The 14,473-nt window shown below is 47.6% G+C and overlaps 5 protein-coding genes across 5 annotated transcripts; 4 read left to right on the plus strand and 1 right to left on the minus strand.

The window, feature by feature from the left end:
* Positions 1-569: 569 nt before the first annotated feature.
* F4817DRAFT_318785 (uncharacterized protein) lies at positions 570-1,421 on the plus strand (the record flags this gene model as incomplete). Its single annotated transcript, XM_049300961.1, has 4 exons — positions 570-593; positions 655-726; positions 834-1,289; positions 1,341-1,421. The coding sequence occupies 4 exons, from the start codon at positions 570-572 to the stop codon at positions 1,419-1,421; spliced, it is 633 nt and encodes a 210-aa protein (XP_049156205.1).
* A 2,037-nt stretch (positions 1,422-3,458) lies between these two features.
* On the minus strand, positions 3,459-5,450 carry F4817DRAFT_218669 (uncharacterized protein). The gene is made up of 2 exons (XM_049298787.1): positions 4,503-5,450; positions 3,459-4,411 (listed from the first exon to the last, which is right to left on the minus strand). The coding sequence occupies exons 1-2, from the start codon at positions 4,915-4,917 to the stop codon at positions 3,501-3,503; spliced, it is 1,326 nt and encodes a 441-aa protein (XP_049156206.1). The 5' UTR covers positions 4,918-5,450; the 3' UTR covers positions 3,459-3,500.
* Positions 4,818-7,179, plus strand: F4817DRAFT_218658 (uncharacterized protein). The gene has a single exon (XM_049298786.1). The coding sequence runs from the start codon at positions 5,015-5,017 to the stop codon at positions 6,989-6,991; it is 1,977 nt and encodes a 658-aa protein (XP_049156207.1). The 5' UTR covers positions 4,818-5,014; the 3' UTR covers positions 6,992-7,179.
* Positions 7,180-7,745: 566 nt separating this feature from the next.
* F4817DRAFT_346663 (mid region of cactin-domain-containing protein) lies at positions 7,746-10,274 on the plus strand. Its single transcript, XM_049304442.1, has 3 exons — positions 7,746-9,328; positions 9,503-9,660; positions 9,714-10,274. Exons 1-2 carry the CDS (start codon positions 7,778-7,780, stop codon positions 9,584-9,586), a joined length of 1,635 nt encoding a protein of 544 aa, XP_049156208.1. The 5' UTR covers positions 7,746-7,777; the 3' UTR covers positions 9,587-9,660; positions 9,714-10,274.
* A 2,052-nt stretch (positions 10,275-12,326) lies between these two features.
* On the plus strand, positions 12,327-14,174 carry F4817DRAFT_367631 (uncharacterized protein; the record flags this gene model as incomplete). The annotated part of the gene is made up of 3 exons (XM_049307152.1): positions 12,327-12,817; positions 12,935-13,304; positions 13,446-14,174. 3 exons carry the CDS (start codon positions 12,327-12,329, stop codon positions 14,172-14,174), a joined length of 1,590 nt encoding a protein of 529 aa, XP_049156209.1.
* Positions 14,175-14,473: the final 299 nt, after the last annotated feature.

Below are 14,473 nucleotides of genomic sequence, written 5' to 3' on the forward strand. Positions count from 1 at the left end.
ACCCCTTTATATGATCTACAAAGATTACCTAAGGTATACAAACAAGGGAGAATTCGAAAGAAGGAGTGGATATGGTAAGTATCCCCACGGAAATGATGTCACTGAGTCATAGAGAGTTGTCCTAGCAATGATGTAAAACTTAAAGAGGGTTACCGTTGTCACGACTACGTGACTTTGAAGTTACCTAACACGTAAAAGGTCAACAATGGCAAGTGAAAGCACGACCATCAGGTACGTATCCACCTGTCAACTTTCCTTAGGTACGTAGAAACTCATAGGTTTACAACTCACGAACCCAAGAAGCACAGGCCTCAAGACAACACACCATCTTGCAGGTGCCACTATGAAGAAATGTTTTTCACTGCCTGAGGGTATTCAAAGAGTACCTCCTACGTACGTCTAACTAGTTATATCTTAATTTTCTTCTTCTTTCGTTTTAAAAATAGATACCTAAAATTTACTTAACATAATAAACAGAAAAGAAAAACTTCTAAAGTTGGACAATAAGAAGAACTTCCCACCCACTGTTGCAAGCCTGGGTACCACCCACTGGCTGGATCTAAGATAATATGTCTTCCAAGACAAAGAAAATTGTAAGTTGGCTTGTAATATACACTTCTAAAGGGCGTCTAGTTTAACTAATCTCGTTGCTAGGGAATGTCGGGGCATCCCTCTACCCTGCCTAACGGCAACAATGTAGAACTCGATAGCATCGCTTCAATTAGTGTAAGTATATATACGTCCACATTTTACAGCGGCCAGCTTAAGATCTCATATTCTAGTAACTTTTTTATAAGTATTTTCATTTGCTAATGGGATTTCGCAATTTTTAGGCGACGCTAGCAGACGTACAAGACCGAATGCGCCGCTACCATCGCAGGAGCCGTCGTGTCCGATTTTCTAATGGCGACGGGATAGAAAGCATCGAAGTCCTCGTAAAGTTCATCGCCTCCACTCAGAAGTGTCTAGAGGCCCACTGCGAACAGCTGGAGAACATTCGCTCCTATATGCAGGACAAAAATCTCGATATCGTCAGTGATCATATGGGAGCAGTGAACAAGCACATTGTCGCTATAAAAGGGCAGATGGAAGAGTCGGTGCGAGTTGCGTCACTGCTTCAAGTGCGCCTTGAACTCCTACAGAATGACCACATCCAGCTTGTACAGGCCAACCAGAGGAATGCTAAGAAAGCCTTGCCAAGTACGCAGGATGAGGAGGAGCCCCGCGAAGCGCCCCGGGAAGAGCCCCGAGAGGAGCCGAGAAGAACAGTGGAGTATAAGGAATATTTCGTAAGACTCGAAAAGTCCCCCCTATTATGTTACTATACTGACAAAAGATAGATGCGAATTCTCCGCATCGTCGCGCTCTTATTTATGACTTACCTAGGCTACCGCGACGTAATATTTTATGAGGAGGAATAAGAACAGGATGTCATTTTAATATCGTATTGGTGTAAGAGGGCTTAGAGTTTGTTGCCTACAACTCATGGAGTCTGGTAGTCTTCTAGAGATCCCAGTGATACGAATAGGTACCGAAAACTGTCAGATAGGTAGTCTATCCATGTCAAGTGACCTAAACTTTTTCTTTTCTCGCAATTACCTTCTTCTCACGATCTCAAGACAATCAATCAGATCATCAGTAATTTCATCAATACTGCCTCCTTTGACGTCTTACTCGGTACACTTCGGCTACGTCACAATATAATTAGGCTATTGATGTTCTTCAATATAATCTAAGAAGGGTCTAGATTGCGTTCCTTAACACCTAGGATATGAGACAACTTTTCCTATTGGGCTCCCTAGCTAATACGCACAGAATAGTTGTGCCGTGTTCATATAGGGTTGATCAACGTTATTTTTCGAGACGGTATGCAATGCAAGTCTGACCTACCTAGACTTGACTCCTGGACTATGTTAGGTCTGATGGCTGAAGCATAGCATATTTTGAAGCTACATCTTATATACCTAATCAGAACGAGAGGGAATTCACTTTGAAGTCAACCATGACTCCCAAAGGCATGTTTGGTCTATACGTGGGGTGTAGGGGCTACGCCATGAGCGGCTGGATGTATAGGGGGAGACGATCGCTGTACTTTATAAGAGTTCTGCCGGTATTCGGTCGAGATTAGCGCCTGCAGACCGGTTTCTCGCTCTACTCTTGCATGCATTTCGGCCTCCTTGGGTCCCAGCAAAGGTTCATCGCGCTACATGATGACTGTATCATATAGGCCTCAAGGTGGTCCATATTTTGCATCTGGCATCTGGTATGGTCGTCGTGATGTGGTAGACCGCTAACATTGGCCAGACATTGACGCTAATAGCCTACGGCGAACTTAGAAGGTACTACTTGGTGAGTTACTCGCAAAGTCTTGCACTCTAGAAGACGTAGTTTCTCTATAAAGCCCCTGGAGGTCTCCCTAACCCTCGAGCCAAAGACAAAAGAAACTCAGGGACACTACCGACTTTCTAAATATCTATTGCTTTATTAGTTCTCTTACTTTTACTGCAAGACCCAGTCTTTTACCCTCCATCTTCCAACATAATGGAGTCTATCGGATATGCCCTTGCTACGGCAGACTCTGAGGAATTTCATTCATTCTGAGATCAAGGCTACGGATAACAAGGTCACCAACTCGAAAGAAGCTGCGGAGGCCAAGAATGCCGTCAACAGTACGGTTTCTCTGGTTGATAGCACCTTAGCTAAGCTACGCTCTATCCCAAGTCCGAATGGACCTAAATCGAGAATCAAACGTGATCCCTCCGGATCCTTTTTGGGGTTCAACCGTACCCTTAAAGCATTGCGAGAACCTCCAGCCCTTAGAGCTTCCAACGAAGTTACCCTTCGAAGTGCCGGGCTTCCACCCAATGCGCAGGCGTTGATCACCACTATGTCTGCTGATAAGAAAAGTGGCCTTGGTAGTCAGGTTCAGAGTCTGAATGATATGGCTATCTCTATCGAGCCCATTGTCGATAACTTCGACGCCGTCTTGGTGAGTTGAGACCTACCACCTTGGCGGCTAATTTCTGCTGACTAAATTGAATCGCCAGACCAAGCCATACTTAGACCAGTTCTCTGCTACGCTAAACACTGTCCCTGTCATTGGTTTGAAGAATAACCAGATCATGTATCTGGAAACCCAGCCAGATCCTTTGGCAAAGTCTGGAACCAAGGATGTCTGGACATTCTTTAGCGCCTTCCCTACCGATGCCAAAGTGTCGGCCGAGTCTAACATCCACTTCTTTCCCTACAAAGGTGACTTCTGTCTTTCGGTGGGAAAGGCGGTTTGGCGGAAGAGACATCGATCACCCGATGACCCTATCCTTAAGGAGTCGGTTGGTAACTGGCCCAAGATGTTTTTGGATGATTGGGAGAGTATTGGTGACAGTGCATTCCCCGCGGATAATCTTCGAGACGTGATTCCCTTTGCTGTGCTTTCCGCCGACAGGACCGAAATCGGTTTCAACCTCTTGATCCTTAATCGGGACAACTCTATTCAGTATCTAGCTAAGGATGATATCTATCCGTCCAACACATGGAATGCCATTTCGTATTCGAAGAAAGGAAGCGCTCCGAATGCGCCGCCAACGTGGTCTCGGATGGCTTACTGGAACAACAGCGTCGTGGCTCTCGACGACCAGAGCAACACTTGGAGTTTGAAGGTCGACTTCGAAGCGGGCACGTATACCATAGCAGATCAGACGCTCATTGAATCCACATCCGAGTTCACGGCAACGGATCTTGGACCTGTCACCGTGCGATCCGACGGCTACCTGTACAAGAGATACCTCCAGGACCCTCCATCGGACGGTTCGGAACCTACAGTACAGTGGTCCAAGTGGGTTCTTCAGGACGGTGTCACCCGTCTCGGCGTTGCGTCGCCAGGCGTGCTGTTGAGTCTCCAAGTTTTGACCCGCACGCTGAAGGCAAGGTAGGTACATCGTCCGGTAGTGCGACTTTGCGACTGTCAGCTCATCAGGAATATCAATGCCTTGCTTGTTCAAGACATCCAGGTAGGTGAGAGCAGCCCCGGAAATCTCAGCGGTGACGCTCAGCGCAGCATCGATGGAAGAAGTGTCCTCGAGGATTTCCGAGCACAGCATCATAGCTGTTACATCATCCATGGTGCCTAGGGTGTTAGCTTGGTCGCCCATCCTCCCCCAGAACATGTTTAGAACGCCATATAGGCTATCTAGCTCTGTAAAGTTCGCGACCACCGAAGAAAGTTGCGAAATGGCTGTGTTGGTGACATCAATCTGCGATTTCGTCTGAGATACCTGCCTGGCTAGCTCCGTTACCTTGATGGACAAGGCTAACATGGTGACGAGACCTCCGATGAAAAGGAAGCCGGCACCGGCAATGGCTAAGACACTGCCGACTCCAGTGGCGAATAGCATCACAAGGACAACCAACCCTAACATATTAAAGGTAAGCTAAGAGACACGATAGGAAGGGAGTTGGTAGTCGTTAGGAGCTAGTCCGATGAGAGACAAGCTTATACGTACCGAATAACGTCGCTGCCAGCGAGCCCCAAAATGCAGCTCTGAGCTCATCTAGTGCATCTTCTTGGACCTTAAGCGTGTTCTGTAGAGCCGACAACTTATCCTTGAGTAGCTGCAACTGAATTACGAGCTGAGACTTGACGTCGTGGAGCTGAGCAGTCATGATGTTGACAGCATCCTTAGTATTCAGGATGGACGTGTTCAAGACCTTTGACCACTGCTTGGCATGGCTGACGAAGCTTTTGCCAGACTTGATAGCTTGCTCTCTTTTCTCATCATCCGGCGCCGAGGCCCAATCATTGGCAGTCTTCTTGAGCTGGTCCAGGTAGAATTTGTGGGTGACCGCAAAGGCATTGATATTATTCACGACGGGGTATAATGTGGTTTGCGTTTCGAAGTTGGCCAAGACTGTTTCCATTCCAACCGTTGACAATCTGGACGCTCTCTTCCACGCCACCGTTGAATCTGCCCAAGAAGCTCTTTCTCATGGCAAACTCGATGAGTACGAAAACCTCATGGAAGACGCGTTCAGCCTCGTGATGAGAAAGACAGACAGCCTAGTGCTGGATAGGATACTTTCCAGCATTTGGTACGATATCCCAGGCATTAGGAACGCCGCACCCCTTTTCAATAATTCTCTTCTGCGTAGGACGTCTCTTTCCAACATAACCGGAACTATTATTGGGATCGTCGGGTCCAGCGACCATACTGTTATTGAGAACTGCATGAAGACAGCAGCGCCTGTTGTGGTCGGCATGCTCTATAAGAACATGTACATGTGCCAGGGCATCCAAGGTCTCCTGGACCGTTACAAAAAGGCCGACGGGGACAAAAAGGAGATTAACAAGCTCAAGGACACCCTCCTGGAGACAGCTATTGATAACTGCACCAAAGCCCAAACGTATGCTTCCCGGGCTAACAATGCTTTCAATGACGTGAACCACGTAGCCACAAACTACCAGAAAGATCTCGAACGCGATATCAACTACTTGGAGGCCAGCGCGGCGTCGGCTACAGCTTCTGCTAACGAGCAGATGCAGGACATTGACGTTCCCTGGTATGTCTTGCTAGATGGTTTGACCGCCGTTCTCGCATACAAAGCGGAAAGAAAAGACGAAATACAGAGGGACCTGAACAAGCGGCTGCGGGAAATCAACAACTCCATCAACGGGCTCAAGGACCTCATATGGAGCGGGGCTATCATCGATGGTTATAACACCACCTGGATAGGGATGGCGCAGACGATCAGCAGCTGCCTAGGGGTGGTGTACAATCTCCTCAGCGCCATTCAAGGACAAGATATGGAAGATCCTACTTTGTATGAGTCGCTCCTTGATGTGGAATGGGCAAGGGTGCAGAAAGATAGCAACGAGATCCTTGACATCCTTGCCAGCAGGGGCATAGACACCAGCCCGCCCAGAGACGTAGAAAAGTCTCAATCCGTGGCTCTAGTGGTGCAAAGGAGACCCCTAATTACCCTCACATCGGACATCGAGGCCAGGGTAGTAGAAGCACTCACCGCGCCAGGCAAGCTTGACACAACCATGATGAGCCAGGCAGACGAGACGAAGAGCTTCTTCGCCGAAATGGAGAAGCTTTTGCAGTCGCCGTATCTTTCAAGCATTGTGGGATACTGGGACGCCGATCAAATCGAGAAGTCTTCCCTCCTCGACGTTCTCAGCCGTCTGCGGCGCCAGTACGTCGACATGATGTCCAATGAGTACCCGGCAGTCCACAGCCTGTACACCACCTCGCTGCTCCAGGAGACGCGCGCTCAGAATGTCAAGGATGGGAAGCTGCGCATCGATATCTTCGTGTCGTCCAGCTTGCAGTCAGCGCGCCTCGGCCAGAATGCCGCGAGCACCGCAGCCGATAAGTTCCGGGTATCATCGGCGGACTACGCCTTCGCCCTCGAGCAGGTACAGGCCAACCTGGACCAGATCAAGACGAAGCTGGAAGAGATCGACCAAAAAATCGACAAGCTCAAGGACAAGGAGCGCAACCTTGTTATCAGCCTTATCGCTGACGTTGTCGCGCTGGCGTTTGCGACCGCCTCTTACCTCGCTAGCTTCGGCTTCCTCGCCCCTGTGGCCACCGCGCTTAACACCGCGCAGGCCCTAGGCCTGGGTGCGACGTCCACAGCTGAGACTATCAAGGGCGTCATTGATGGCTTGAAGCTGGCGGATATTGAGGTACTCATCGGTGTTCTTCAGAGCACAAAGAGGGACTTGAACGCGTCGTACGAGGGCCTCAGAACTATTCGTCCACTCTTCAATAACGTGCTTGACGCCGCAGAGGGGATGGAGAGTATCGTGACAAAGATGGCGGATAGGCTTGAAGTTATACTCAGCGACGTGGAATTGCTGAAGCAGGTCGAGTTGTCTGGAGAGCATGTTGAGGCAATCGGTAAAGCTTGGGCGGATGTTAAGGACGGCTGCACTGTCTGGATGGATGTTATCAATGCCCAGGGAATTGACCCTGCTACTCTCTGAATCGCGCTGGCCGAAAAGGTTTACAAGATGAGATGGTAATTTGAAATGAAAACCCCTTTCCCTCATTACTTATGATCTAGCTTCTTGGGAGGTCAAATACAATCGATTTACTGCGTAGCAGTACTTAGGTAGTTAGCAATGCACTCCGGTCATCAGTCATCTTGAAAAAGTAGAACTATGTAATAGCTCTCTGGTCTAGCGTATGCCCAATAGAGCCTTCTCTGATGCCCTCATCCTTGCTGACCCACCTCAATCTCCACGTCTCCGTCTGAGAAGGGGATTCTTTCCTTTTGAAGCCGTATGATATGATGTTCCTCTGAGACAACGAGCCTTCGCCAGACTTCGGTCAGGCTAAAAGCTGATTTTACAATCTGCTCTAGCTGATATCGACTGGGATCAAGAACGAGGACTCTATGCTACTAGGGCAAACCGGTGTTAGCTCACGATATGACATTAGCTTGCTCTTTGAAGCATAAGAGGGGATGTGAGCGGATGAGGCCCGGCATAGTTCGGAGCGGCATGGGTAGATATTCCGTGTTCTCGGCGGTTCGAGGTCCGTTTGAAAGAAACGGTTGTCCGGCCCCACTGCCAAAGTGTTTAAGAAAAGGCGGTTCGGTCCGGCAGGACCTGGATGAGTCAGCGGATACACCTTAAAAGCTTATGTAAGTTGATGTCAATAGTGTCTTACGTAAGTAGGTAAGTTTAAGCTTATAACTAGGTTGATAAGCAGATAAGAACGGACCAGGTGGGGACTTGTGGATTCATCACCGAACAGCCAAAGTGTTGATGCTGATGCGTGCGTGCAGTCTTACAACATTAAAGAAGGTACAACAAATACTCCATCATCCATATTCTATTCTACACAAATCCTCGTACTGCCCAACAGATCAGATCGATAAATTTGGAAGGATGGATCCCGGACGACGTGCTATGATTTATAGCCGTAAGTCACCCCCTCGCCGCGATATTACATCTCCTAGACGAGATCTCAATAATAGAATCACCAAGTCATCGCGACCGACCCAGAACAAACCGACGAATTCTACCACCCAAAATTGGCTTAGTCAAGATGAACAGTCTCAACAATTTGTTGCAGATGAGGACAAGTTCGTTTTAAAACAGGCCAAGAAGAAGGCAGATATTCGCGTTAGGGAAAGACGAGCAAAACCTATCGATCTCCTTGCATTCAATCTACGATATATCGATACGGACCGCGATGTCTTCGACGACGAAGATGCCGACGCTGATATCGATGTGCCTCCACCTGGCACCGTTATAGAAGGGCTGAAGGAGTCTGCTCTTGACGAACTCGATGCTGACATTACGCCGTACCTAACTCTTGAAACGAATAAAAGGAATCGAGAATACTGGAAGGCATTGCAGACGCTTTGCACCGATAGAAGACAGCGGCTTAAACCCATGGGTCCTGAGGAGCGTGTTGTCAATTCTGTCAGCGCCGACGTGGATAAAATACTTGGTCCTAAGAATCTCGAGCAGTTAGAGAAGCTAGAAGGCCAGATACAGGCCAAGCTGCGTTCGGATGAGGTCATGGACACCGATTACTGGGAGCAACTACTCAAGAGCTTACAAATTTTCAAAGCGAAAGCTAAGCTTAAGAACATCTGCGAGGAAATCAGAGAAAGCAGAATAAAGTTATTGGGGGACCAGGATCCTGAAAAGGCAAAAGAGCTCGCTGAATCCCAATCATCTGGGAGTATCGCTCATTCTGGATCAAAAGAGATAGTGACGACTTCTGCTCCGAAGTCAAAACCTAATACGGCTTTTGTCTCGGCGGCCAATAACCCGACCAGCGCACCACCTCCTGGTACTGCCAGATTCGCGACGAGCGAAAACGAAGACTTCTCTCAAGCTACCAAGGCTCTGTATGAGCGAGAAGTTGCTCGAGGGATTAGCGAGAACGAGGAGATATTCACAGCTGAAGAGACAGTTCCGAGTGGTACAAAACCGCAGTGGGCAGATAAATACAGGCCTCGTAAACCGCGGTATTTCAACCGAGTGCAGATGGGATACGAGTGGAACAAGTACAATCAGACGCATTATGACCACGATAACCCGCCTCCAAAAGTGGTTCAAGGTTATAAATTCAACATATTCTATCCTGATCTCATCGATAAGACGAAAGCGCCCACATTCAAGATCATTCGTGAGCACGGAAGGAGGAGAGGCGAATCTTTTGCGCCAGCAGGGGAAGAAGATACCTGCTTGATTCGTTTCATTGCCGGGCCACCGTATGAAGATATTGCCTTCCGCATTGTCGATCGGGAATGGGACTATAGCGCAAAGAAGGATCGCGGGTTTAAGAGCAGCTTCGACAAGGTATGTTATGTCACACTTCCTTTTAATTTGCCTACATAGTAGGTAGGCTTGTAGTGCTATGCCTCTATATCACGTGTCTGGAAATCACCGAACTGTGATAGCCGGACTTTTTAGGGGTGGCAAACGCTGGTTTTCCGGATTCTATTTGACGGCCTCTAATTTGCCTATCTCAAGCCACGGCTAGCATTATCGCATGGCGCGAGAGTTTCGAATTACTTCTCCTCGGCTCATGCACATTTCCACCCCTGCTGTTCTTGAACTACCCCCAGGAGAGACCGTATCTAATATATTGTGTCTAGGGAATTCTTCAACTTCATTTCCAGTTTAAGAAGGTACGTACCTTTATACTTGACCAGATCGTGATAAATACTGATATGTCACATAGATCTACTATCGGAAGTGAAGAACCCAGCCACCATCTGTCAACGGGTTCTCAATGGCAAACGCAAGCGATTCTACTACTTTAAGCCACTATACAATACAGTATGGGTTTGTACCAATCACCTAACCTAATATCATGGGACGATATTTTGGTATTATATGGGAATGGCATTGGCAAGTAACTTGCAAATATTCATTGCGTCGTGGAAATGCATCGGAGAAGTGCAAATCACCTTAGTCTCGGTAGCACAATGCACGGAGAGCTACCTTAACTCCCTAGCCTGGTTGCGTTATAAGGGTCTACGGTTAGAAGAAGGAATTCTATTTAGGGGGGTTATTAGAGACATATTAAGGGTAAAGAGACGGAGCTTTGGCCTGCTGTGAAGTTAACATTTATCCCCGTGAGGGTTCCACTGTCTGCTAAATTTAGAGTGAACGCATGGTGAATTATAAGTGAAAGTGAGGAATTAATTTAAAGGCCTCCTTGCCGACTTATCCATGGTCTTTACAGCCCGAGACACTCTTGTATGTTTTTTTATGAGCGAACGATCTAGGAACCCTTGCAAATTTAAAGCTTCGATCGAAATTCTAGAAGGGGTCGTTGCGATGACTTGCATGCGGCAGAGATGACTAGGGGGGTCTTCTTCAAGACAGTTTCAGGATCTTTTTAGTAAGGCTGCAAAGGCGATCCCGCCGGAGACAACGAGATTCAAATAATGATTGGTTCTATTTGGCGAATCTACTAATATTTACTCACGATGCAAGTATCCGGACGCGGGAAGAGAGCCCTAATTCCGCTGCTATTCTGCGCACAGTGTCTTCATGACGGCTTGCGTTGCCACCTACACAATACCATTATTTAGAAGTCGATTAATTAGAAGGTTATTTTTCTCTTTTCTTTTCCTACCTAATTTCGAAGTCAATATTAAATTCCCGACTTCGTCCCTGTTTCGTTAAGTTAGTCGTTGCGAATAGTAAATGCTTTAAGATAATATCTATTATAGATGTGTCATAGCTTGTTTAACTGGCTAATGCCCCTGACGCGCAACAAATCCCCGATAGCCACGCCCTGGACGACCTCTACATTAGACACACGAAACACAATTCCGTTTGCACAGGGATAAACACGCTGTATGCATGCAAATGTATGTAGTTATATGTATAGGAAGCACACATGCATACAAGTACGCACACATATGTGCTGACGCATACTAGATACGCATATATAATATACGAATACACGATTGTACGATATAGAGAAATAATTAGGATACATACAGACAGCACTTACATACCACAAAGCTCTTTAAGTCTCCGATCAAGCTAAGTTGTAACTGATGTAGACGAGAAGAAGGGGGGGGGAATAGTAATAAACATCAATCAGGAATTTCTAGAAATCCGGAGAAGAGTTTACCGGCGAAGAGGGCAGCCAGTGCCAGTGCGTTGGCAGGTTACAGATCAGTTCAGAACATCTTCAATAGCCTTGTCATCGTCTGGCCTACAATAGCCACAATAGCCCGGTGTTGTGGGAGCGCAAAGTTGCCTTGACCGGCGCCCCATTTCGGTCTATTTCAATCTTTGCCCAACTACCCAGGTGGTTCTAGCTCCAAAGACTTTTTACTCTGAAATTTATTTTATTTATTTAACGCTCATTTGACAGGAAGACAGAGCAGTTTACACCGTTAGGGACCCACCCACGTCACTGATCCTTTTTTGCATTGGCCAGCTCAACTTTGAACTAGGGTCTTGTGAGCTCTCCTCCTTCCTTGTCGACGAGCTAGTAGCAGGTACGTACCCCTTTTTCCTAGATTAGAGGGACGACTAGGGCTTTCCAATTCATCTCTACTTCCTCTCTACATCTCGTCTACGGATGCAAGTACCAACTTGCATACATGTAGGTACCAGAGTACATGTCCTAGGTAACCAGCCAGGTGCCACCGCCTGGGATCTACTGGATTACTGGATTATCTGTACAGGTAGCCCAGGTAGCTACTAGGATCCATATGGGTCCGTCATTAAGTACCTAGGAATACCTAACATACATAATTCTTAATCTCATGTTGATGAGAGGGTACGATTTCCCACCCCAGACCTACTACCCTCCTTCCTAGTACCGTACCCATTTACGTACCTCTACGTATGTACTGTACCTCTATCTCTCTACATCTAGTACGTACATATGTACCTACATTGACTTCCAAAGTGCCCATTCATCTTGCACAGCATTGAGTTCCATACTCCATACAACCTCCATACAGCATCCATACATCATTCCTTCAACTCGTCTGCATAGCAAGAAAATTTAACAACAACCTTACACTTTACTTATACGCATACTTACATACCTCCCAAGGTACGCACTTAAACAAATATCTACCTACGTACCTCTTCCATCTCCTCACATAGCATCAAGTTTCCTTCTCTTACCTCCTACTCATTATCCTTCTCACATCATCTATACTCAAGTCTGTAATCCATCTGGAAAGCGTACTTACGTTCGACCCGTATTCGCCTCTCCTACAACGCCTACTTTGGTTTGTTTCTTGTTTCGTTGGTGATCGCGGCGCCGTGAGCCAAGTCTGACTTTCTTAGTCGACAGCGTCTTGGACTCGCCGGAATGCAACAAAGATTCCCTGACGGCTTGCCCGTCAACTGCTTACCGTCTTGCAATCCAGCAACTAATCAAAGACGAAACTGCGCAACACAATCAACCGGTAACTCGGCGGATCTTCCCAGTGCAGACTCCTACTATATTCCCTCTCCGGCTCCACAGGTTGCGGAAGTAGGCCACCACGCCCAACCGCAGCCCCCATCTTCCGCTTTATTCCCCATGACAATCAATACGTCAATTCCGGCCTACCAGCACTCCCAGATTCACTCAGCTAGTTCCTCACCACAGGGTGTATGGCCAACACCACCTTCTACTACTTGTGAAGAAGAGTTCGATAATTATTCCTATCAAGGTTCACCTACGAGTGGTGCTCGCGGTACTCAGCCCCTTGCGTCTTGCTCAGGACACTCTTCAGTTGCCAGTCCAAGGAGCTGGTCGCCCCAAGAAGCCCAGCACATTAACATCCACCAGACTTTCCTTAAGGAATCAGATCATATGTCCGCTTATAACTTCAGAGCCTGCCCCCAGTTGCATCATGAGCATCAGCTCCACCCCCAGATGGCTACATCCGCGTATGATAATACCAGCTTTGCTTCAGTCGACCTAGCTACAAGTACTATGACACAACCCGAGGTGTCATCCATTAACGGCAGCCACCAGGAGCCTAACCCGGCTGCTGTAGTCCAAAGCGAATCACCTCAGGCAGAACATGGACTAGACACATCATACAGCTCCTATAGTCAAGATGAAACTTCACAAAATGTCGGCCAGGGGCTCGAGGAGAACGAGCAAGAGTCAGAGAAGGCAGATGGCCCTTATGCGCAACTAATCCATCAGGCTTTCATGAGCCGGCAGACACGCGCGATGACGCTACAGGAGATCTATCAGTGGTTTCGTGAGAATACGGACAAGGAAAAGACGGACAAGGGGAATAAACGCAATGGGTGGCAAAATAGTATCCGGCACAATCTCAGCATGAACCATGTAAGTTCCACCCCGATTTCCGCGCATGATACTATGAGGGCACGTATCTACATAAGTATAATCTTGCTTCTGGTGACAATCTCTACGAGATTTTAATTACTGGCTGGATTTGTGACTAACTAATCCTTTTCAACAAAAAAGGCTTTTGTCAGACGCGAACGAAAAGCGAGTTCCGATGACCCTCTAAATGGGTCAGGAGAGGCAAAAAAGATATCACAATGGGTTCTAGAGGAATGGGCCGTAAATGGCGTACAAAGTACAACGCGCTACCGCAGCAAGGGTACTTCTAATCGTCGCGCCAAATCCAGAAACGCCTCGCGGACGAACGCCCATGCTTCAGCGCGCGCCATGTCCGGCCGCAAGGGCGGGAAGAAGGCGGCAGCAAGCAAGAGGGCGATTCTAGGCCGACAAAACCCGGGCCCTATATTCACAACAAGCGGCAGCGGTAGCAACCTTCAGGGACCAATGCAAAATGTCGTCTACGAGGGGATGCAGTATTCTCTTCCTACCCATACAAGAGACGAGCCGATGACACCCCCCGATCCTAGTCACGAGAGCATGATGTTAGCATCGAATACAATGCAATCGATGGTATTGCCGACGAATAATGCAAATCATGAATTCTCCTTCGCGCCTAACGTTCCTCAGTACAGCCAGGCCGGCCACCCTAATATGTACGCTCTTGAGAACGTAACGGGGCTATACCAAGGCCACCAAGCACCTATGAACGTACAGGGGGGCCAAGGACTGTCAACAACTATGCATACTGATTTCAACCCCATATTCGAAGACCCTGACGACAACCGCAACAATAGGCTTTCGTATTCTTATTGGAGCCAGCCGGTACCAGGTGGTCAATTCCAGCCATAGTAACGCTGATTTCCAACAAAAGACCGGTCCTAGTTGTGGAATTAGTGTTTGTAACATTTCTATTGGGCCGCTGACACTGATCTCAGGGGAAAGTAAAGGAGGAAAAATGAAGTTAAACTAGGATAAGGATTGGAATATGGTCCAACCTTTATTTTGGCGCGGAAAAGCAATATTCTTGGGCACAACGCCACAGCCTTGTTACCTCTTATTAGAGGTCACCCTATGCCATCTACCACACGTGGAAAGAAGGGAGAAGTTACTTGTACAACTTCTTCTGGCGTATTACACATAACTACGAA

Source organism: Daldinia loculata (genome assembly GCF_022478755.1).
Source record: "Daldinia loculata strain CBS 113971 unplaced genomic scaffold F4817scaffold_50, whole genome shotgun sequence".
In the NCBI taxonomy this organism is placed as follows: domain Eukaryota; kingdom Fungi; phylum Ascomycota; class Sordariomycetes; order Xylariales; family Hypoxylaceae; genus Daldinia; species Daldinia loculata.